Source organism: Ixodes scapularis, unplaced genomic scaffold (assembly GCF_016920785.2).
Source record: "Ixodes scapularis isolate PalLabHiFi unplaced genomic scaffold, ASM1692078v2 PGA_scaffold7__128_contigs__length_106722199, whole genome shotgun sequence".
NCBI classification, from domain to species: domain Eukaryota; kingdom Metazoa; phylum Arthropoda; class Arachnida; order Ixodida; family Ixodidae; genus Ixodes; species Ixodes scapularis.
Window position 1 is genome coordinate 5,291,081 of NW_024609882.1, and position 23,067 is coordinate 5,314,147.

Consider the following 23,067-nt stretch of genomic DNA (forward strand, 5'->3'; position numbering starts at 1 on the left):
CACGTGGAACGAAAGCTCGCGCTGCAGAACCCAGAGATCCTAAGTTCATTTCCCAATTCCCTGTCCGTTTCGATCTTTTTAGTCAAGTTGGTGTGACGAAAATTTTTTGGTTTATATAAATATCGTTTATGTGCAAGGTATGAAATAGAAACAAAATGATCCCAATATCACCTTAAAAACTTAGCGAAGGAGAAGATAAAATTTATAGATACCCAACACGAATTAAAAAAAACCTTGGGAAGTACTTTTTAGAACAAATTACGGCCATCAAAGTTCAAAATATACTTCGCCGACTACCTTTCACCAGCTTAGTAGGCAATGAGTTGAACTTGGCAATATATCGGTGAGCATCTTACGGGAAATGTGTATTCCAAATGTTTATTTCGAGCCAAATTGTCCGCAACTTAGCGCTAAAATCTGTTGCGTTGATGTTTTCTTTCGCGTTTATTTCAGTGAGGCTCTAACTTTCTGTGTATGTTTTCACTATTGTGTAAATTGTATGAAAATGCTACTTATCTTGTATAGCGTTAGCGTTTTTTTTTTTGTTTTTTTTTTTTTCCTGTAATGTTTCTCAAATATGTAGTGTACGTGTCATGTTCTATTTTTGTATAATTTCTTTGGCGCCTGCATCGCGACTGCTGGTTTATGTTGCTTGGGGCTCGTCAAGCTGTTTTTACAGCTTTTTTCCCGTGTCACCTTTACAACGTTGTTTTTGTTGGAAAAAATAAAGGTACTATTATTATTATTATTATTATCGTACCAGCGTGCGGTCGTGTATCACAAGAGTGTTTTAGTAGATCGTTCAGTCACTCCCGCTACGCTATCCGAAATCCACTACGACCTCCTGTATACATGGCATAGCGGAACCACCATTTCAAGTTTTAGTAGAACGTTCGCAACCCGCCACAGATTACAGCGTTACGAGAGCTAACGCAACGCTACTATAGTAAGTTACAGGTCAAGAAGGTAGTGGCGAATGCCCCTCAAAGGGAATCATATATCGCTCCGCCAGCTCCGCATCCAATAGCGTCCCATAGTTTTCGTGACGTCGCGGCCAACGCGCGAGGAGGGTCTTGCCTTTCTGTACATACATATTTGCCTTATCTTTCGACTTTGACTTAGCATTGTGGAAGCCACGAGAGGGATATTTGAGTTTTCCCCCTCCTATGGATACAAATACGACTTTCGGGGATTAGGTTCCCCCTCCGATGGATACAAAGGCTGCTTTCAGGGGCTCGGTTCCCCCTCCGATGAATACAAAGGTCGTTTTCTTAAAAAGTGGGATCGGAGACAAGTTGGCATCACTCTGTAGCCAACATCTATCCATTGAAGCGGAACAAGGGGCGTTTCCAGTGAACTCTTCTTTCGACTGCGGAGGGATTTGAAACGGACGCATCACGCTTGTGGGAAGGAGGAGCTTCTCCTAACTTCTTGACTTGTGACCGACTATAGGAAGTATTCACAGGCGGCCATAGTTGTGTGCGCGACTGCTGAGCGCGTGCTGATGGCGAGCTTCCACGGTACTTTTGCAACGTGCTTTCCACACCATCAGGATTGCCGGTCTTAGCAGCCTATTAATGTGGGCTCCTTCTGAGCGTGCGCTCTGGACAGCACCCACAAATATGGCGCCCAGTGAATACTCCTTATAGAAGCCTTTTCAGGTACTGTGGCTCGAGTAAAACAAAAATTTCTAAAGCAATTCGTTGCAATTTTTTTTTTATTAACGTCGTTATTTTCTTACAACATTCTTTTTTTTATATAGAATGAAGTGCTAATATTTGCTTCTTTTTAAAGTAAATGGCTGTTGGCCAAGTTCACCGGCGTATGGCAGCAGCCTCAAAGCACTCTAGGTATTATTCACTTCCGGTTCGTAGAGCAGCCGACGCAGCCCCATGACGGCTATGGAAGCATGTGCGGGTGTTGAAACCCGATCAGGCCGGGCCACCTTCCTCTGCTGCTGGGTGACTTACGCACTTCCGAACGTCTCAAGTTACTTCTAAGGATATGTTAAGTAGTAATCGGTACGCAGAAGCATCGAGAACGGCCACGAAAGCGCAGAGCGAGTGCGGCCGGCGGCAAGCTGCAGTCGCACCGCGCCTCCCGGATCTTCGCATGAAAACTCAGCTTAGATGTTTCGTTTTCCTTTTGAGCCAGCGTTTTTCATTTGGGTTCTGTTTATCTTTGATGGTTACGTTAGATCACATCACCGACTGAAATAGCCGCGAATGGGACGCGGCCAGCTGAAATGCCCGATCGGAGGTCTGGCGTACTTTTCTCATTTTGTTAGAACACCTCCTGAGTCTGGGTAAGAAAATCTAACAAGGCAGTAAGTTGGGCTAGTTGGTTTAACATCGTCAAACGTGAAAACAGCGCAAAAATTTTTTTGCGCTGTTTTCACGTTTGACGAAGTAAGAAAATCTTCAGGCAACCAAAAGTTGAAGACAGGGAAAGAAGTCGGTCAAACGGCGTTTTCAAACTCAGCTAATATTTTTTCTAGCGCGATTGAAACGCCACTTCCGTACAAAAGTTAGTTTCGACGACATCTGACTACGTGACAGTCCTTGCTTTTTAACACTCACACGTTTTTGGTACTTCAACTAAGTTTGTCCCCCGTGAACTACTATATACCCCCCCCCCCCCCCCTTCCCGCACGTTTTTTTAATGATGTCGAGTAAGAAAACATGCACAAACGAGCACCGATTTTGATATGAGCTACGCAGGGTCGAACTACCGCTTTATGATCAGTCAATATGAAGGTGCTGCCCCTTTGCTTTTGTTTCTTTATATTGCAGAAAGCTGGCCTGTCATTTTGTTTATGTATATTATAGCAAGCAAGTTGATGTCTCTGTATCTAAAAGCGTTCGTTTCTATTGTGAAAATTGTTATGTTTGCTATGGCTCATTTCCTATACGAATAGTAGTTGAAGCTTCTGTGGTGTATTTAGTGAATGCACCCCGCAATCATTGAATTTGTTGTCTTTCAGTTGTTTTCCCATTACATTTTGCAAACGGAAGAGTTGTCTGCTTCGTACTCGATTAAAAAAGAAACATGCGGTTCTTTTTTTTCTGTTTAACGCGAGGAACAGCGTTCGATTATAGTAGCTTTTGCAACGGCCGGTCCACGTCACAAAAGTCTCCTAGGCTTTGACGGACCCGAATTCTGTACAAAGTTATAAAGTATTATTATTATTATCATTATTTTTTTAAATTATATTCGGCTTATATATATATATATATATATATATATATATATATATATATATATATATATATATATATATATATATATATATATATATACCGAATAAAAAGTATAGCAATACATGTACAGAAATGTAGATAATTATGTCGTCTTATCGTGATTATTTCATTTACTTATTTGTTTTCCGAGGAGGTAGAGACTAAACACGTGACGCCTGACGAAGTCTCTACGATATGTATCGTTCGAATACAGATGGTTGTAGATGACAGCGTTCGCGAGAACCTTAAAGGTGACGCTTACGTATCCCTAGCGGCGAGCAAGCCAGCGGATGCAAGCAATTGGCGACTCACATGATGTTGACGATGATGCCGACGCCCGCCGTGACGAGCATGATGGTGGCGTTGATCTCGTACTCCTCCACCAGGATCCTCTGGACGGCCATGTAGACCAGCACGCCGGTCACCACCCAGATGAGCAGAACCGACGTCACCGCGCCGATCACCTCTGCACGGGCGCAAAAAAGTGACGAGTCATGGCACCGTACAAGAGGACCAGCACAGCTAGGATCATGCCACATAGAAGACAAGGCCTGCGCACGACGTCATCGTAAGTAGACCTGCCCCAAGCGGCAACCAAGCCTCGACGAAAGACGCAGGAAAGCGCCTGACGCGTCCGTCTTGGTGTAGCCGCGCTGGTGGCGATACTGACACAAGCTAGGCGGAGCTCCGTGGATCCACTGGTGATGACGTTTTGGGGGAAAGGCCTTGCAATCTACATTGAATTGAGTGGACGGTGCCTCCGCGATGGGTCACGCATAAACGCCATGCGTCATTCGTTTCTAAGCAGCTGAGCATGAAAGCGCTGAGCTGAGTCTGTTGCGCACCTTAAGAATTGCAGGACAATATAGATACTCGGCGAGATCGCCGATCGCCGCAATTGGCCAGTGCCGTGCTTGTCCTTGGCGCTGGCCAATCGTGGCGTCGCGCCATGGCAAATGACGGCAATCTCGCCGACTTTCTCGCAGAGTGTCGAACTTAGAGCCACTGGTCTTTGTCGCGCTGTAGCTGTCTAGTGTCCACGATGAATCATCAAGCTGCCCAAGGCTTTATCTTAGCAAGATCTCGTACCTGCCCTGTACCAGCCGAAGCTCATGCGAAGCGTGGGTGGCCTATGGGCCAGCCAGAGCGAGAAGAGGCTGATCATGAAGCTCGCAAAGTCGGTCAGCAGGTGGGCCGCGTCCGTCGCTATCGCCAAGCTGTTAGCCAGCAGGCCTCCTGGAAAGACGACAAGAGAACCGGACGAGGACAAGCTGTTAAAAGTGGGCTGTAGTAAAGTTGATGTCAAGGAGAAGGGTGCACCCACCGACAATCTCGATGAGCATAAACACCAGGCACAGCACGCTGGCGAAGATGAGTTTCTTGCGGGCGAGTGTGTCCACTTCCACGTCATCCGGGCTGTGGCAGTGCTCGACCGTGCTTGCCTGCGAAAGGGTGCACAGGTCAGTCACAATGGCACCGGGCTTTACCTACATCACACACCCAGGGGTCCTCAAAGAGGAGGCATCTTAGACGCCCAGTCCACTGACAGGGCACCTCCCGCTGAACGAGCATTTAACGAGCCTGCTTCGAAACTCAGCTGTCATAAAACGAGCCACAGAGCGCGACACAGTTGGCAACGTGCGATCCCATGCATGTTCTTCTGCAGTTACCTTTACACAGCTGAAGTATTTTCGGGGAAGGAACATTTGAACTGCGCTCACAAAACTTCGCTCTTGGACGCTATAATGTACTGCGGTTACTGCAAGACGTTAAAGACCTGCTTGCACTACCTAAATTTCCCATCTACAGGGCGAACCAGTGCCATCGTACAATAGCGTATACCGACTACTCGCTGCACTAAGCATAAAACGTCTCATCTGCTTTGCTTCGTTTTTCTTCTTTTTTTTTTCTTGCGGATGTCGCGTTTGCGTTAATTACGTCGCTTAGTTGACAGCTGTCATCCAAAAACCATTCATTTGTTAATTTGAATTGAATATAATTAAGTAGTACATGGCCTGTTCGTCCGATCGTTATGACATTGGGGAATCGTAGTAGACCGTTTCCGCAGCCCGCTAAGCACCCGGATAGCGCTCCGTGATCCGCCACAAGACCTTGAACTATGCAGACAAGGCTGGCGGCGCGCATGCGCAGTAGCGGCGTTTTCTTCACGGATACCGTAGGGGAGGAGAAAAACGGTCTACTACAATCCCCTATTTATCTCTCGCAAGGCCAGCCGTATAAATCTCGTATAACGACAATAACCCCCGAAGAAGGAGAACAAGGTGGAAAAGGACAAACACAAATTTAAAACAAAACACAGGTCCTGGTATCCCCCCAGGTCCTGGTATCGAACCAGGGACCTCTTCATTTCTAGTGGAGCGCTCTTACAAACTGAGCTAACCAGGAGTTCGACGTGAGTAGAGCAAACGTGTTTTAACAGCTGCCACCAGCCTAACACCAACAAGGGTGAACGGCTTGCATTTTGAAGGTTGTGATTGATAATGCAATTAAATGCAAAGGGGCAAGCGAGTTGGACATTAATAACGATAATAATTCCTGGAGAAGGAGTACAACGGGGACGAAGGACAAACACAAATCTCCAAACACAGCTAGGTGACTGTAGGCGACTGAAAATATTCGCCTCGTCTCGGTATCAAACCAGGGACCTCTCGATCTATATATTTCCAGTGGGGCGCTCTACAGACCGAGCTAACCAAGAGTTAGACGTCAGTAGAGCAAACGAGTTGGTAGAGCGCTCCACTGTAAATGGAAGAGTCCCTGGTTCGATACCAGGACCAGGCGGATTTTTTCAGTCGCGCACCAGTCACCTAGCTGTGCTTGGAGATTTGTGCTTGTCCTTTGTCCCCCTCCTGGGATTATTATCGCTATCCTTGTCCAGCTCGCTGCGCCTTTGCATTAATTGCACTAACAACTTTATTTTTCATAAAATCATTATTTTATGAAAAATAATGATTTTTCATAAAAAATCATTATTTTTAATGAAAAATAAAACAAACAAAACAAAGAAAGGAAAAGGAAGGAAATTGGAAAAATACTCGCATCTGTATTGATCGCACCGTGGTAGGGGGGTTGCTGCAGTCCAGAACCCATTTGCTGGTTCGAAATGAAAGGGCTACAGAGGGTATGCGCTCAGCAGCAAGGCAATAACAGCAGCTGCTAATATGACGTCAATCCAAGCCTCGCGTATATTCTCAAGGATAATTATGCTCTTTCTCATTTTGTTTCATTTTTTCCTCCAGTTATTTTACTCCCTGTAAACATGGTACATTTTTTTTAATTGCTCTTTTAAACGTACTTTTTCTCTTTTTTTTTACTTCTTTCTCAGGTTAATTCGCTCTTTGAAAATTTTATAGGAAAAATGCACCACCGTGGGCGACGCTGTACAAGATCGTAGCGCGATATGTTAAGAAACCGATTTTTGCGGTCGAGTTAAAGAGCCTGGCCGCCATTTCTGACACCCTGTACTAATTCTCATTTGAGGACTTTTGTATTGTGTTTACAAGCACAGATGCGCAACCGCAACAAGATACAAATCAAACAAACGAACAATGACGTTGTTACATTAAAAGCGTTTCAACATCGCTGACAAATAGGAAGAGCGAGCTAGCATGGACAACGAATTAAGGCAAACTGTTGCACTTGTCAACGACAATTGGAAAAAAAACAAAAGTTTGAATCCAATATTTTGAAACTGAAATGCTTTGAATAATTTCCCATGGCTTGAACAGGTTGTTCGCCTGTCGTTTAGAATAAGGTATTTAGTTTTCTCTATCTTTGTCATGTTGTTTGCTATTTGGTACATTAGTTTTAACCATGATAGCTTAGCTCTGTTCGTGGTTGGATACACAGCCTGCAACTGAGTTCTGTGGGTGAGTCATGCGTTCTAAATTTATCGCTTTGACAGCAAGCGTTTGTATATTTTCGAATTTTTGGATGTTGTTTTTTGTGAAGGGGAACCATACAGGACTAGCGCATATTCAAGCAATTCAATTGTGTTGACTGCTCTACCGCTATGTGTACCCTACACTTGAAAAGCAACCATCTGAAAGATGACCATCTCAGATCATAAAAATATTACAAGTATGTTGCTTGTTTTCAAGAGCGCAGCTAAGCCTGGTTCACATGCAGCGATTTTGGCCCTAGAACGGCGCGATTTCTGCCGTCGCGGCGCCCTGGCCAGCACCAGCGGTTGAGCGGCACCAGCGCCGCGACGGCAGAAATCGCGCCGCTCTAGGGCCAAAATCGCTGCAAGTGAAACACGCTTTAAGCCTGATTCACATGGTGCGATTTTCTTCTGCGAATTCGGCGAAGCCTAGTTCACATGCAGCGGTTTTGGCCCTAGAGCGGCGCGATTTCTGCCGTCGCGGCGCTCTGGTCAGCACCAGCAATTCTGCGGCACGAGCGCCGCGACGGCAGAAATCGCGCCGCTTTAGGGCCAAAATCGCTGCATGTGAAACACGCTTGAAGCGATGAACCGCACATGCGAAATTTCGCGTTTCCTTTCACATTGATTGAAAACGTATGCGATTTTCCGCACTTGCGAAGCACGTGGTTGGAACCCTTGAATTCGTTTGAGGTTACTAATTTCGATATTTACCAAAATTATAAAATTTTCAGATTTATTTTTTAGCTTCTGGTAAAAAGTACCCGATATACTTATAATTAGGGCCGATTCAGACGTTTGCATCGACTGCCATTCGCATCAACAAAAACGACAAAAACAACGAGTGCGACGAATACTACAAGGACACTGGGAGAGCCACAGCTCATAAGTGGTTGAGCAAGCTTGTTGTTGCGTTGCTTGGCATGTCGCGCAAGGCGAGCAGTTGTCCCGGTGGCTTCGTCACGTGGACGATGTTCCATATTGAAAGAGGTCAAGTAGCAGCGCGTCTTGACTTTCATAGAGCATGATGGCCGCTACTCTAGATAACGACGAGTTCAGACTGCTCTGTAAAAAAAAAATACCTACTTCTGCGAAAAAAAAAAAAAAAAAAAACTGCTGCTACTAGACGGAAGCCCGCGGTGATGGTGGGTCAGGCCGTGCTGGCAAAACAGAGCCAAAGAATCGGAGTTTTACTCGTCGGTAAGTCGACTTGTGCTTTTCTGCGAGCAGGTTTCTGGAATACTTTTTCTCTGCAGACCCTCTTTATGCTGCACAGGGACCCGGAGCAGTTTCGAAGACATTACCGGATAATGCCGAACACTTCTGAAAGACTCCACGCTCGCCTGGAAACAAAGCTTACGAAGCAATATGTTGTCAGAGAGCCCATTTCGTCGCGGGTGCGGCTTGCTATCACTTTGAGGTAAAATGGTATTCTCTTTAAACTGCACTGTTTGGAGTGGATACGAGGTGCAATTAAACTGGTTTATATGGCAAACTCATTACTAGTTTCTCGGCTTCCAGACATTAATATACACAGCAATGCTTTGTTTTTATTCAGGTACCTGTCATCGGCAACGTCAATGCAGGACCTTGCACTGCAATTTAAGGTTGGAGTGTCAACAGTGGCATCCATCCTGCATGAGAGATGTCCGCTTATATGGAAGGTGCTTCGCCCAAAACACATGAAGGTAAGCAAAGAAAGATGATTTCGTTTTTGGTAACTTGTGGAAAAAAGGACGGTTTCACATGGAGCTATGTTAATTGCGATTTCGCAGTTGCGACGGCGCTGTTGCGGCAAACAGGCAGGTTCAATGCGATTATGAAATAATCGGAGCTGCGTCAATTGTCAAACATCTTTCGTGACGTCACCAGCGCCGCTACGACGGTACGGAAAAACAGCCAATAAAAACGCGCCTCGTCCAAAACCAACCGCGTATCCTTAATGTCGCATGCATGCTGTGAAAGAGTCGCTGGCGTCTCGTAATGAAAAAAAATGCTTCAAATAGAGGTGGTATTCCGGTCGTGTGGTATTCACTGGCGGCCATAGCTTGCGCCGGTTGCTCTTGAGAGCACGTGCTGCTAGTGTATTTGCACAACGCTTCTGCAACGTATATTTCACACCGTCAAGATTGTTTATCTTTGCCAGCAGTACGTAGCAGTTCTTTTTGAGCTCTAGCGGCGAACAATGCGCGCCTATACGGCGTCCACTAAATACCGCCTTTAAAGGAGCAATGCAACAATTTTTGTACTTTGCGCAAATACCGCTTAAAACGGATCCCTGACGTTAATGACCTATAAAACACGCGTTCGTTTTTCACCCCACGCAATAGAAGACTCAGAAAAAAATTAAAGAAAAATGAGCAGCGTTCACCCCCTCAACTCGCAGCCAGAACAAGCGGCCACGTGATCTGGAGCCGATTATATGCCGCCAGTGTTGATCATAGCCACGCGCTGGGGTTGGCAAAGCGCAGGACACGCGCTGAGTTATAGACATTGTTATGGCTCGGCTGTTGTCGCCGTTGCAGCGATTGGACACGGGTCACAACCCGAATGCTTCTCGAGCTAGCAATTGTCACGAGCACAAGTCGAGTGCCCACGCAATGGTCGGGTCCAATCTATGAACCGCATTCAAATATCGTCACTTGGGTGTACTGCAATCCCCGAGTTACGTCATCAAATTTTGCAAAGGAGAGATTGAATGAAAATGATCGCTTTTGTCCTTGAAATTACACCGCAGCAAAGGAGTTTCTTGGCCAATGGCGTTGCGTGTGAGTATCCTTGAGTCCCTGGTGTGCCAGTAAGCTCGTGTACAGAGAAAAACATTCCAAATGAATATCGTTGCACAGCCCCTTTAAAGATGTCGATCATTACGAACATCAAGACTCGCAGTGGTGGTCTTGGGAAAGTGATTAATTCAAGTCCCCCCCCCCCCCCCCCCCCCCCAACCTGCCCCGGTGTACTCTTTCCACAAACTACCAAACCACGGAATCATCCAGAATTCTAAATCAGGGGGTGTTGCAATTATTCGGGGGGGGGGGGGGGGGGGGGGGGGGCTTAGGTCTAGATGCATTGGTCAAGAGATTCTGGGGGGTGTCACACCCAACCTGGAGATAATTATGGGAGTTGGGTGTACAAATCACTGCAGGAAACTCGTCATTTGCCGCTGCTCTTAACTAGACGGGATCGCAAATATTGAGGTAAATTCTGCGGTTCAATGGGTTTATAGGCGCAGCCGAAAAATCTAAATGAATCATGTTGAAAGCTGTACTGTCAACAATGGTTTCCCAAAAAGTTTACACAACCGAGAGCCATTGATTTCTGATCATAGGGACGAACTTGGGAAGGGAGGGCTGCAGACGTGAGGATGTTGAGGGCCCCAATGCTATTACTGCGCCACCTTCGAAAGACGGGGTCACACATTACGCATCCTACGAATACAGTTTGCAAACAAAGAGTAATTCGAGGCACCGCAGCCTCCCTGCTTTGTATGTCGCACGGCAACCAATGAAAGGAGCAGCCTGGCACGCGGCTTATGAAACACGGATGCGTCAGTGAGTCGCGTTCGATCGATGTCTGCAGACTGGTTTTTGTCTGTTGTATAGACAGTCTGACACCGGCCTGACTTGGGCATAATATGATAGCTTACAAAAGTAAGTTGTGAGTGCCTGGAGCCGGGCTAGTTGGTTAAACATGCTTCTGAAAGTTTCCAGCTGAACGTAGAAAAAACGGAGCGAGGGAGAAAAAAAAAAACAGACCCACAGCTCTTCAGATTCAGTTACAAAAGTATTCGCAATTGTTAAGCGTCAACAAGTATTTCTCATATTTGAGGATACATTTATTACCAGTATTACTATAGGTAAGGTAAGATTGCATGAATTGCTTTTAAATAACAACGTAAAACCATGTGAGAACTTTGTGCTGTACTTCTAGCTCCCATCAAGAATCACAGACTGGGAGGAAATGGCCGACGGCTTTGAGACAGGGCGGAATTTTCCTCCCTTCCCGTTGAAGGAAAACACGTACATCGAGGCCTTTGCCGATTCTGGAAGCCTGTACTATAACTACAAGGTGCTGTATATGGGTCTACAAATTTACTTTAACATATATCATGTTTTGCAAGAGCGCATGAAGTGACGTAACATTCGGCTTTTCGGGGTAACCTACTCTATAGTGCTGATGGCCGTCGTGGACAGCAAGTTGAGGTTTGTGGCCACAGACGCTGGAGCGTATGGCCACCAAAAAGACGGTGGCGTCTTCAAGGCATCAAGGATAGGACAGTGCCTCAGTCAAGGTGCCTTAAATTGTCCACCACCAAATCTGCCGCCCTCTTCCCATGTTATCGCCGCGTACGTCTTCGTTGGAGACGAGGCATATCAACTGAGGCCGGACTTTCTGAGGCCCTGTCCTGGTTGATACTTCAGCGATTATCTAAAAATATTCAGCTATCGACTGTGTAGAGCGAGGTAACCTCGCTCTACACAGTTGTTGCACTTGCATTATAACAACAACATCACAGTGTTGTCTTTGTCCCATTTCCAGAAGGTGCGTCGAGAACGCATTCGAAATTTTGGCTACTAGATTTTGCATCTTCCGAAGGCCAATCGACCTCCTCCCAGACCACGCCACTGGAGTCGTCCGCGCAGCTTGTGTACTGCACAACTACCTACAAGACGACAAGTTTTACATGCTAAATGCCTATGCTGATTGATGTCGACCACTTCGTCAAAATCGTTGATGGCCAGGGGCGCAAGGAGGTCTCTCAACAGACAAACGCGTTGCTCCACCTACCGAGGCTGAGATCGCGGCACGTCGACCAATCTGCCCGAAAATGCAACACAATGGCCACCGCAGTGAGAAACCTGTACTGCAGGTTCTTTGTAAAGGAAGCTGCAGTGTCATGACAAAGGAACCGCGCTGGACTGAAATCCTAAGTAGTGTCAGTGGTATGGTGACAAATCACGAAGTTTTCAAGTTTTTGTGTGTGAGGATCGTCTGACCTATTTCCGGTGGAACAGGGAGCTGAGCCGCTGAGGCCACCATTAGAACAATATTCTGCCGCTGCAAATTAGCTACTTTTGAACGGGCGCTCTGGTGTGAGACGGCTTCCGTGTGAGGCCCACTATGACTTTGAACAGAGAAAGTGAAACATCTGTATTGTACCAAGACCTGTGCTACTAGAGGGGGATGAAATTAGAAACTCTCCCTGTTCATGTACGCTCTTAATGTGCTTAACTAGGAGTGGACGTAATTTATACTCTGCCGCCCGTGGAGCAGTGACCCAGTACTCTCAGATCCTTGGTTGGATAAATGGGACGAGTGTTTTTAGTGCACGTTTTGCAAGATTCTGAATTGACGCGCAGCCCTTAAAAAGAAGTCGGAGCATTTCTTTAAAGAAAAAAGAAATGAGATAGAGGTTGATTCTAGCGTAGTTTTATCCCGTGGATAGGAATATCGCGTTCGTTTTCCCCGAAGATGTAACTAAACGCGAGAAAACACGAAAAACACCCGACCCGTCGTGGCGTCATAAGAGGGCCTTTCGGCCGCAAAGCTCGTGTCGCTCGAGGGCCGCGTATGCAATCCCTAACTTGCCAGGTGTATTCTCCCATACTGGCACAAGTGTTAACATCTTTTTCTGCCATTCTTTAAAAAAAAAAAAATAGCAAGAGTACGTGTGCATAGCTTTGATGGACGCTGCTGGAAGGAAGATTCCGAAAACTCCTTTTGTGACGTCACGCTCCTGGAAGGAGGGCCTTCGGCGGTACTTTGAAAATGATTTTCTGAAACCTCCATGAACCAAATTATAAAAGAAATAATTTCGATATTCGAGATCCTGGAGGTTAAATGAAGACGATTTAAGCGTGTTTCCTCAAATACAAAACCGCTTCAGCTTCCCTTTAACTTTGTGTGTGAGAGTTATTTGAGTAGTCTCCGAAGTATGTGCATTTAGGTGCTTCAGGTAGATGTGCAACGTGCTGGAGGTAGTGAAGTGTTGAGAGGAAGTGTGTTTGTACACGCCGAAGAAGCGTAGCATCTGCCCTCTCTGCAGTGTGGGGTGGGCTGTAGGGGGTTATGTGGTTACGACGGAACTATAACAGAAGGCACGGCGAGTTTCCTTCTCGTCGTGCCTTGCGTTGTAGCTTCCGGGTCACGTAGAGGTCGATTTCCTCTGGCCATTGACAAGGGGTAGTCGGATCGTCGGCGGCGTGCGTAGATGAGTGGGCGGCCTTGTAGCACCGGCGCACAGGCGCACAATGCAAATATTTGCCTTTTGGCGCCGGTGCACCCCATGATTCCAGCAACGTGTTATGTTTTTCTTTATTCATATCTGATGTCTGCCAAAAAGGTGGGCCTGTACTTGATTTTTTTTTCTTTTGTAATTGCAACTTTTTTGTCTTTTGTTAGTTGTTATCTTTCAACATTTAAAGCGAGTAATAAACAATTTATTCCTGGATCACCCCTGCCTCATATCGCCTCTCTAGTTCATGTCCACCCCGGACCTGTTGCCTGCAAATCAGTCTTTTTTTCTTTTTTTGTAGAAAATGGGTGGTGGTTTTTGCCCCTTTTACGGACAACAGGCGGACACTTTTTGTGGCAGGTATAATAGACCAAAGTAGATCAACAAAGTACCGGCTGATTCCCCACAGGGTGAGGTGCTATTTTACTGTTTTCGTTGGGCCTACGATGCCCAATCGGGTTTTTACTTAACACATAATGCGTTTTATCGGCCGATTTTTATGAAATGAACGACACGCTGGACCACACACACAACGTGTGTGTGTGTGAACGTGCAAAACACATTCTGTACTTCCTCAGTGTAGGTCAGCATGAACAAGCTTAGGTAAATGTTTAGCTTTTTTTTTAATTAAAAAAAATATTAGCAATTGCGAACATGACAAAAACACTGAAGATAAAAAAACGACATAAATAAAAAAAAACACAGGTTTCCAGATGCAAAGAAAGCCAAAACAATCATGTTGGTGAAATAATCGCAAACTATGCACGAAATCAAATTGTCACAGGATTTGTATGACAAATGTCACGCGTGGCACGTGTGACATTTGCGTAGGGGACTCATTGAATAGTAGAAAGACCCTTTCTTGAAATCTGTATGCAGATCTGACACGAAGGTCTGTCCAGAAACCGAGAATCGCTGATCGGCACCTTGTAATTAAAGCCATTTTACACGCGTGCCACTAGCGTAGCACGCGTCAAGCGCGTTTACATATCAATAGTGGTTGGCACTTCGTAAAAATGTGAACCTAGATTTTTATCAAATGGCTTTAATAACAAGGTGCTGTTCAGTGTTTCTCGGTTTCTAGACAGAACTTAGCGTCATCTGCAAGCAGATTTGAATAAAGGATCTTGCTACTATGCAACGAGTCCCTTACGCAAAGTGATCGAACAGAAGCGTCAATTGTTATCTCCTGCAATTTTACAAAAAAAGCAACCACAACCCTCGCGTGGCACGCAAACGCCAGTTCGTTTTAATGCCGAACTCAAGCTTACATCCCCCGGCGAAAAATATTCACTTGAGAGAGGCACACCCGCCGCCCCACCCCCGCAGCGAATTTTGAAGACGACGACGTAGTTGATGCATCTTTTGTATTTTTGATTCCCACGTTGCTATGACCCCCGTGACGTCTTTCGCGAGCGGCGTTTTATTGGCTGTCCGTCCCCTTCGCAAGAGCGGCAGTTCGCAAGGAAAGTTTGGCAAAATACGGAGTCGCAAATTAGTCGAATTCGCACCGCAACTGCGTTGTGCCGCAAGAACGACGTCGCAATTGCGAAATCGCAAGCAAATTCGCACCATGTGAATCAGGCATCAGGCGCCCGTTTCCGGCTTGAGCGGCGTCGCCGTCGGCGTCGGCGTAACCGCGCGGTGCATTATGGGACATTTCCCATGATGCAACGCGCAGGAGGAGGAAAAGAGGAGGGGAGGAGCTTGAAGGATGTAGGAGAGGAGTAGGTGAAGGAGGAAGAGGAGGGAGGAGGGGAGGATGAGAAATTGAGGAGGAGGGAGGAGGGGTATACCCTCCCCTAGTACCTTTCCCTCCTCAAGAGCTGCGCTCTAATTCGGCGTTACAGGGCGTTGTAAACGTGTTTAATTTTTAGCCAATAATTTGTACGAAATGTGGTTTATAAAGATTGGTAAACTGCATTTCCAATATAATGCATTGCAAGAGGCGATAATTATTTGACACAGCCAAAAAAGCAGCCGCCGCAAGGAGGCTCCAATTGGGTGTGATGTCGCTTCTCCGCACTACGTCGTACTTTTCCATCGAGCCTAGTCTATAGAAATACCATATAAGTATGGTGACAGAAAGTCTATCGAGACGTGGCGATAGAAATTATAGAGCATTTTTATCGTCTCTATGGGCTTTAGTTGAAAGAAAGTACACAGAGTCAATCGAAAATTGTCGATACGACGCGACTGGAGAGGAAGTTAAAATAGTTATCAAAATGTAAATTAAATTTTTAATAAAATGATCTTTTTTTTTTATTTTTACTTTTTGTGTAAGGGAAAGGCCAGGGTCGTCGGATGCATCACACTTACCGCCATCGTGCGTCGAAAAGCTCGCACGCCGTCAACGTTCCGCCGACATGCAGCTGTCTGCTTCGAGGTAGATATACATGCCTTCTAACGTTGCGCTCTTTGTTGACTTTTCCGTGTCAGCGAGCTCATTGCGCGTGCGTCACCAGTGTTTACTGTCGTTGAACATGAGAGGACATGCGCACGCGATTCTCATGGACTTCGAATTTCACCGTCATCAACGGCATCAAATTTTAAACGTCGTATGACAAGCTCTCGACGAAGCTCGGATTGAACGCGATACGTCGGCGTGTATTGAAGTTTAAAAACGACTCACATAACGGAATTTATCTGCTTGATGACAGATGTCGCAATATGGTTTCTGCCCATCATGTCAATAATTACATTTCCCTGCGGTTGTTCAGGTATATCATCCACATTCAGTTAAAGCCGGAAGTTCAGCACTTGGCGCGCGAGTCGGTGACAGATTCGTCCGAGCGGTGACACTCTTCCATTTTTCTACCTTTACATATATATGTCAATGGAAGCATATTATTTTATCCTACAGATGTTGATGAAGGCATTTCTACGTTTTATAACCTCAGTAATAGTAAAAGTCAAGATATAAATTTCATTCAAATAAAACCTGTTAAATTCGTGATCATGGTAATCGCCACTCTGTAAACTCATTCGTTTAATCTCGCTCTCTGACGAGGCATCTTTTCTAAAAAAAAAAAAAAAGATGCAACTGGCAAAAGTGCCGATAAATACGGCGATAAAAATAATTTATCGAATTATAGACCATGTGTCACCTCTTGCATATTTTCGAAAGGTGCGAAAAAATTCGTACACGTTCGGCTAAATCACTTTTGCAAAAACAATTTCAATTATCACAAATTCTCTTTTTGAATTCCGAAAAGGACGATCTACCAAACTTGCATTGTTGAACCAAAAAAAAATCACAAAAAAAAAGTTTACGTTGGAAATTTTTATAAATTTTCTGAAAGCATTTAAGGGGAGACGCGGGTCTTAAAATGGTCAAAAAACGCGAAATTTCACGTTTTTCAAAATTCACATATTTGGATTAATTGTAGTCTAAGGTACCTGCCTGCAAAGTTTCAATGTCGAAATCAATGTCTAAACATGAAAAAAATGATATTTACGATGTCCCCGCAGAGCCCTAACACAGCGAGTTCAATGAAAACAAGTGGAACTTCGCGCCCCGCGCGTTTCGCGATCGCTCGTCGGATCGCGGCCATCTTGGTCTTGTTGGAAAGCCGCTTATTTTCCCCACGTCCCCATGCCATTCGTTATCGCGACAACATCGGGGAACGTCCGCATTCCGCGGGTTTCGAAAGCCCCAATTGCGATTTCTCATTGGCCTGCTAGCAAGGTGCCCGTACGTCAGAGCACGCGCGGCGCCTAGCGCCCCTGCTATTGGCCTAAACGCGCCCCTCCGCTCTTTTTCTCCTTTCCTCCTTTCCGTTCCCGCGCTGGCGAGAGGTGCGTCGTCTGCTCCTGGGCTCGTCTCCGCCCGTCTCCTTAGGCCTGTCTGCTTTGTTTCCTCCGTGGTCGAGCGCACGTTTTAGTTCCCGTTTGCGCGCTTGCGTTGAATATTGTTGGTTCGTTTTCCTACGAAGTCGCGCGTGTTTTGTTTTGTTTCGCTTCGAGTTCTCGAGATGCCGGACGACGCTCGGTTGAAATCGAGCACGCGGCAAGCGTTCGGAAGGAAGAGGAAGCGACCGTGGAACAAGAAGCCGAAGCTGCCTGCTGCAAGTGCGCCACCGCGATCGGCACCGCCGGATGCCTTGGATCTTCCGGAAACATGAGCCGGAGACATCGCGACTCCATGCAGCAGCGGCAGTTTGTCGAGCTTTGCGAGCGCGGTTCGTGTCGACACCGCATACTACTCCACGGCCGAGCAGGCGCAACGAGTCGCACGATCGGACGAATGCAAGCGTGCGCTATCGGAAAAGTCGGCGACCCGGCGCAAATTCGACCTTCTCGGCGTCACCACAGGAGGCCAGACGCGCGACGCTGGGACACAGTTCATTGTAGTGGACATGAAAGCTCTCAAAGCATGGAGAAGGACAATCCGCGTAAGACCAACACTGCCCACCAGAGCAGCAGCAATGCAAAGCGGAGGTTCTCCAGGCAACACCAAACTGGAACAGCTGGGGACTACAGTCCTGGACAGCTGTGAGGGGCTCCCCTTTCAAGTGCTACACGAACAAAGGCCCTTTTCAGGGCCAAACAAAATCTGCTTTAGGAACGTGCAACCCTTGGTGCTTCCTCCCGTTGTCCCTTATAGAGTCTACTCATTCTTTTATAACGTTATTTTACATTGCAGACATTATTTCTCAGTTTTATATTATTTCTAAAGGTTCTTGTGAACGGATTGCAGAATTTTTCATCTCAATTTGTTCAGATAGAACTATGCTTCATATTGCTGAACATTATTGCATGGGATATCTTACTCAATTTTATGCAATGAGTGTCAAAACTTCAACTGCAATTTTCTCAGCTTCGCATTTTTTGTCTACATGCCTAGCCTTACGGTTGTTTTCATGAGATTATTCTTCGAGGATTTCTATAAACTTTATACCGTTGAATTCAGAAAGAAGTGAACTGCAGGGTGATGCCATTTTTGTATGACAGTATGGGCCCGAAATTTTATTATTAGTGATAATGAGACCTCGTTAAGCTTTGTAAATAGTGTACTTGACCTAATTAGACTAGTTTTATACAATGATCTATCTTTACAAAAATATAAATAGCATCATCTTGCATGACAGGTCTTTAGCTACAAATCCATATCACTTATGCAAAAAAATTCGTATTAGAAAGTTCCTTAATGAGTCGTAAGAAATGACCTAATTAGGCTTCATTATTTTCTTCGTAACTCAAAAAGTAATTGAGATATTGCAGAACTAATTGTATATTTGAAAAGAGGAAGCCAAAACACATATACACACTAATTTTCATTATAATCCATTAATAAACAAAAAAGTTGATTTTAGAACCAGTGTCTTGCCTTAATCGGTCAAATCGAAACACCAAAAATAAACTTTATAGATATGGTATTCATGGCAACGCGTTGAAATCAGTTCAGAGTTGTTTAAGCTATCGTTTTCAGTGCTTTTACACTAATGAACATTTTTTTATACAAAAGAACTACGTACGGGCCTACCGTATATATGTTACGTAATCTATTGTTCAATATGTAAATTAACGACATCATTAATATTCATACCGGTGTTCATATAATAACGCGTGCTGAAGATACGAACATATTTTTCGAAGGAAAAGATATAAACACTATTGTGTTTAAAGCGAATGACTCTTTAAAAGACCTTTAGTACATCGGCAGTAGTAAGCTTGCTGAAAATCAATAGTATTAAAACTAAACCATGGTTGTATTCCGCCCTAAAAGTACTACATGTAATTTAAACACATCGCTCGTGTTACATTAACATAAAAGTTGTTCACACCGTAAAGATGTTAGGCTTACTTCTTAAACTGTACATGGGACGGAACGAACACATAAAAAATATTCTGTTTAGATTGTCGAAAATAATAGGTTTAATTTACAAGCATCGCTTTGATCTGCAAGAACCGGTCAAGATTATCTTGTATACCTCAAGCTTTTTGTGTTTTTTTTTTGTATTTAAATTGTTGCGAACTTGCGTGGGGTAATGCAGCTAAAACGAACCTAGACAGATTATATTTCATTTCATTTCATTTCATTTCATTTTATTATACCTCAAAGGCACTTCTACAGAAGTGCATTACATGAGGGGGGATAAGAATACAAACTCACATAAAAACAAACAAAAGCAAAAGTAGATTCACAAACAAATACAAATAGTAATATTTGCCGAAAAATGGCTAGGGTTAAATCGCATCAGGATGCATATCATGGTAAAAAAAAAAACTAATGACTAGCTACCGACATAAACATTTAGACTAACGAAAAACACTTTTGAGGTGTGCCTTGCAAAGATCGCGGAATTTAGCTGGATTATTTTCGAGAGCAATAGCCTCAGGAAGAGAATTCCAGTTATTGATGGCTAGAGAGAGCGGGGAATTTTGAAATTTATTAGTTCTCGCAAATAGAGGGTTTATTTTCTGGCTGTGGTCACGACGTAAGGAGATGTGAGATGGAGGTTGGCAGTAATGGTTTCGGAATGACGAAGAGGAATAGTAGATTTTGTGGAACATGACAAGACGAGCAAGTTTAGTTCTTTCGGCCAGTGGGCAAAGGTCTAGATTTGTTTTAAGTGCGGTTACGCTTGATGTCCGTGAGTAGTCATGAGATATGAAGCGAGATGCTTTATTCTGAACTAATTCAAGTTTGTTAATAAGGTAAGCTTGATGCGGCCACCAAATAAAGTTGGCATAGTCCAATTTAGCCCTCACAAAGGATTTATAGGCTGTTAGCTTAACACAATGCGGGGTACTGTGAAGGTTACGTTTGATATATCCTAGAGATTTACAAGCACTAGAAACTACAGTGTTAATGTGGGTATTCCAGGTTAGGTCGTCTGAAAATGTTACATCTAAATATTTGTAGCTGGACACTTTTTCGAGAGGCAGAGTTTGTAATGTATAATTTCGTATTGCAGGCGTTCGTTGGCCAGTGAATGTTAATAGTTTACTCTTGGTGACATTAACTTTCATCTGCCATGTGTTACACCATAGTGAAAACATATTTAAATCCTGCTGCAATATTAAAGACTCTTCAGGTTTAGTAATACGACGATAAATAACACAATCATCTGCGAAAAGCCTTATGGAAGATGTTATATGGAGAGGAAGGTCATTAATATAGATAAGAAATAAAAGCGGACCCAAAACGCTGCCCTGCGGAACACCTGATATTACGGGAAGGCTAGTTGATTTGTCCTGCCCCAGGTGGACAGCCTGGTTACGGTTACTTAAGAATTGAGCGATCCAGTGGATAATAGAAGGGTGAATGTTTAGTTTTGAAAGTTTATATAGGAGACGTTGGTGAGGAACCGTGTCGAATGCTTTTGAGAAATCAATGAAGATGGCGTCAGTAGGGTGAGACGAGTGGAAGTTGTTATGTAGATCAGTAACGAACTCAAAAAGTTGGGTTTCGCATGAATATCCCTTCCTGAAGCCATGCTGACTATTACATATTAATTGATGTTCTGACATATAGTTCATAATGTGGGAGTAGATGACATGTTCCATAATCTTGCAAGGCACACTAGTTAGTGATATGGGTCTATAATTTGATGAGTCGTTTTTATTGCCGGTCTTAAAAATGGGTAAAACTCTCCCGAATCTCCAGTCTGCGGGAAGGGAAGTTAAGTCGAGCGATTGTTGGAACAAGCGACACAAAAGGCGACAGGATATGTTCTTTGTTAATTTGAGAAGTTTAGGACAGATTTCGTCATCACCAGGACCTGAACTTCGGGAGAGCCTTTCTATCACACTCAAAATGCCATAGGGGTTAAAAGTGATAGGTTCACAGTAGACGTTAATTAGTTTACATATTTGATCACTGGGTACAGGTAATTGTTCTAAGGTAAATACGGATGCAAAGTAGTTATTAAAGACGGTAGCTGATTCAAGGTTCGTTAGCACTTCGTTGTGTTCGTTGCACAATTTAGGAAGCGAATCATCTTTTCTCGGACATATACTTTTCCAAAATTTTTGGGGATTGTTTATTAATAAGTTAAGTAGGTCTTGCTTGTAATATTTATCCTTTGCCTTCTTGATGTTACTTTTAAACTCTTTACAGCAGTCATTACACTTAGTGAAGTCAGACGCAAGGTTTGTAATTTTTGCTTTGACATAAAGACGTTTCTTTTTGTTATTTATTTTCCTAAGGATATTTGTAAACCATGGTTGATCAGCACTCGTCCTTAAAACCATCTGAGGTACAAAATCAGACTTTATACGCCTAAATTCATTTTTGAGCATTTCCCAGTTGCGCTCGACTGTTCTTTCGCTAAAATGCAGCTCGTATTCCGAAGCAAACAGCTCAAAGGACTCGTTTAGAGCGTTTTCATTAACTCTACTGTAGACGTTTATGGTTTTAGGGGTTATTTTTTTACCTATTACTGGCAGAGACATTTCTACTAGGACTGTGTTATGGTCGCTGATTTTCTCAAGAATACGAACCGATTTTACATTTTCTGCACTCGAGGTAAAAACAAGATCCAAAACAGAATTATTTCTTGTGGGTTCCAATACAGTTTGAGTTAAACCGTAGCTATTCATCAAGTCAACAAAACTGGACACTTCTGAATGGGCCACCCAAGAGTTTATTTCTTCCTCTTTCCAGTTGACCTCGGGGTAATTAAAATCGCCGCCAAAAATAACAGTACTACTGGGAAATACAGCAGTAGCAGACGACAACCATACAGAGGTCTCATTTTCAAGATTTAGGGCAACGCGGGTTGCTGATTTCTATATAAACAAATACTAATTCGGAAATATATAAGCAGTACTTTTCGTAATAATATATAAGTTTTCAATGTTTTATCACTTGTTCCAAACTCCGTGTTTTATCATATACGTTGTTCAGAGTAGTGGAGAGTGCCTTATTCAAGAACTAATCACGTACGGATTGCAAATGCTTCAGCATGTTGTACCATCCACCCTTAGCGAACTTATTAAACAGAATATTCAGATAAAAACAATATGTCAAGAATAAAACAAAAACAAATATATTCGAAAGAAATACAGTGGAACATATATGTGTGTATATATTGTGTTATATTTGTTATCTTCTTTGTCAATTTTTGACTTGTGTATGTTTTCAGAATTTTGTCAAAGTCTGTATAGAGGCAGAAACGTTTTAAGCTACATTGAGTAGCTTTTTGTCCCGTCTTTCTCGACATGAATTGGAGTAAATAAAATTCAACTTATTTGAACTGAACTGAACAACAACGGAACTTTTCGCTTGGGTATGGATGCGAATTACGATAAAAATCAACTCGTAAATTGTGTCCAATACTGGGATTCGGCTGTGTAATGTTTGCAATGTCAACCTGCGCACAGATTTTGACCCCTGTCAAAGAGACACTGACAGGGTATTTATGCTCGCCAATGTTTTTATTTGAGCATGAATTATGAGAACCCAACTACCTAGCACACAATTTGCGGCTCGAAATTCGTTTTCTTTCTGCCCGAAAACCGCTGATAAAAAACTGGCCGGTTTGAGTCGTGCTCACTCTCTCCTCCATGGTCGCGTGCCGTTTTCTATGGTCTAGACACAACCACTAAAGATAATCAAAGTCGTGAGTCATCGGAGGCACACACTCAATGCTAGAAATGGACAAAAATACGATACCAATTTTTGTGGCTTCTAAAAAACTGCAAAAACGTTGATTTAAAAAAAAGTTTGCACAGTTACGTGA

General features: G+C 44.0%; 1 protein-coding gene across 2 annotated transcripts in view; it reads right to left on the bottom strand.

Annotated features, from left to right (window-relative positions):
- Window positions 1-23,067, bottom strand: part of LOC8039982 (zinc transporter 2) — a 47,549-nt gene that overhangs the window by 6,727 nt on the left and 17,755 nt on the right. Inside the window, exons 1-4 of one of the 2 annotated variants that reach the window (XM_042286190.1) lie at window positions 15,698-15,735; window positions 4,564-4,681; window positions 4,329-4,475; window positions 3,552-3,705 (exon numbers count right to left, since the gene is read on the bottom strand). In XM_042286190.1, coding sequence (XP_042142124.1) covers window positions 3,552-3,705; window positions 4,329-4,475; window positions 4,564-4,681; window positions 15,698-15,703 — 425 coding nt within the window. In that variant the 5' untranslated portion in view covers window positions 15,704-15,735. Of the gene's footprint in view, window positions 1-3,551; window positions 3,706-4,328; window positions 4,476-4,563; window positions 4,682-15,697; window positions 15,736-23,067 lie in introns of those variants that run through there. The other variant, XM_040207720.3, reaches the window with a different exon arrangement.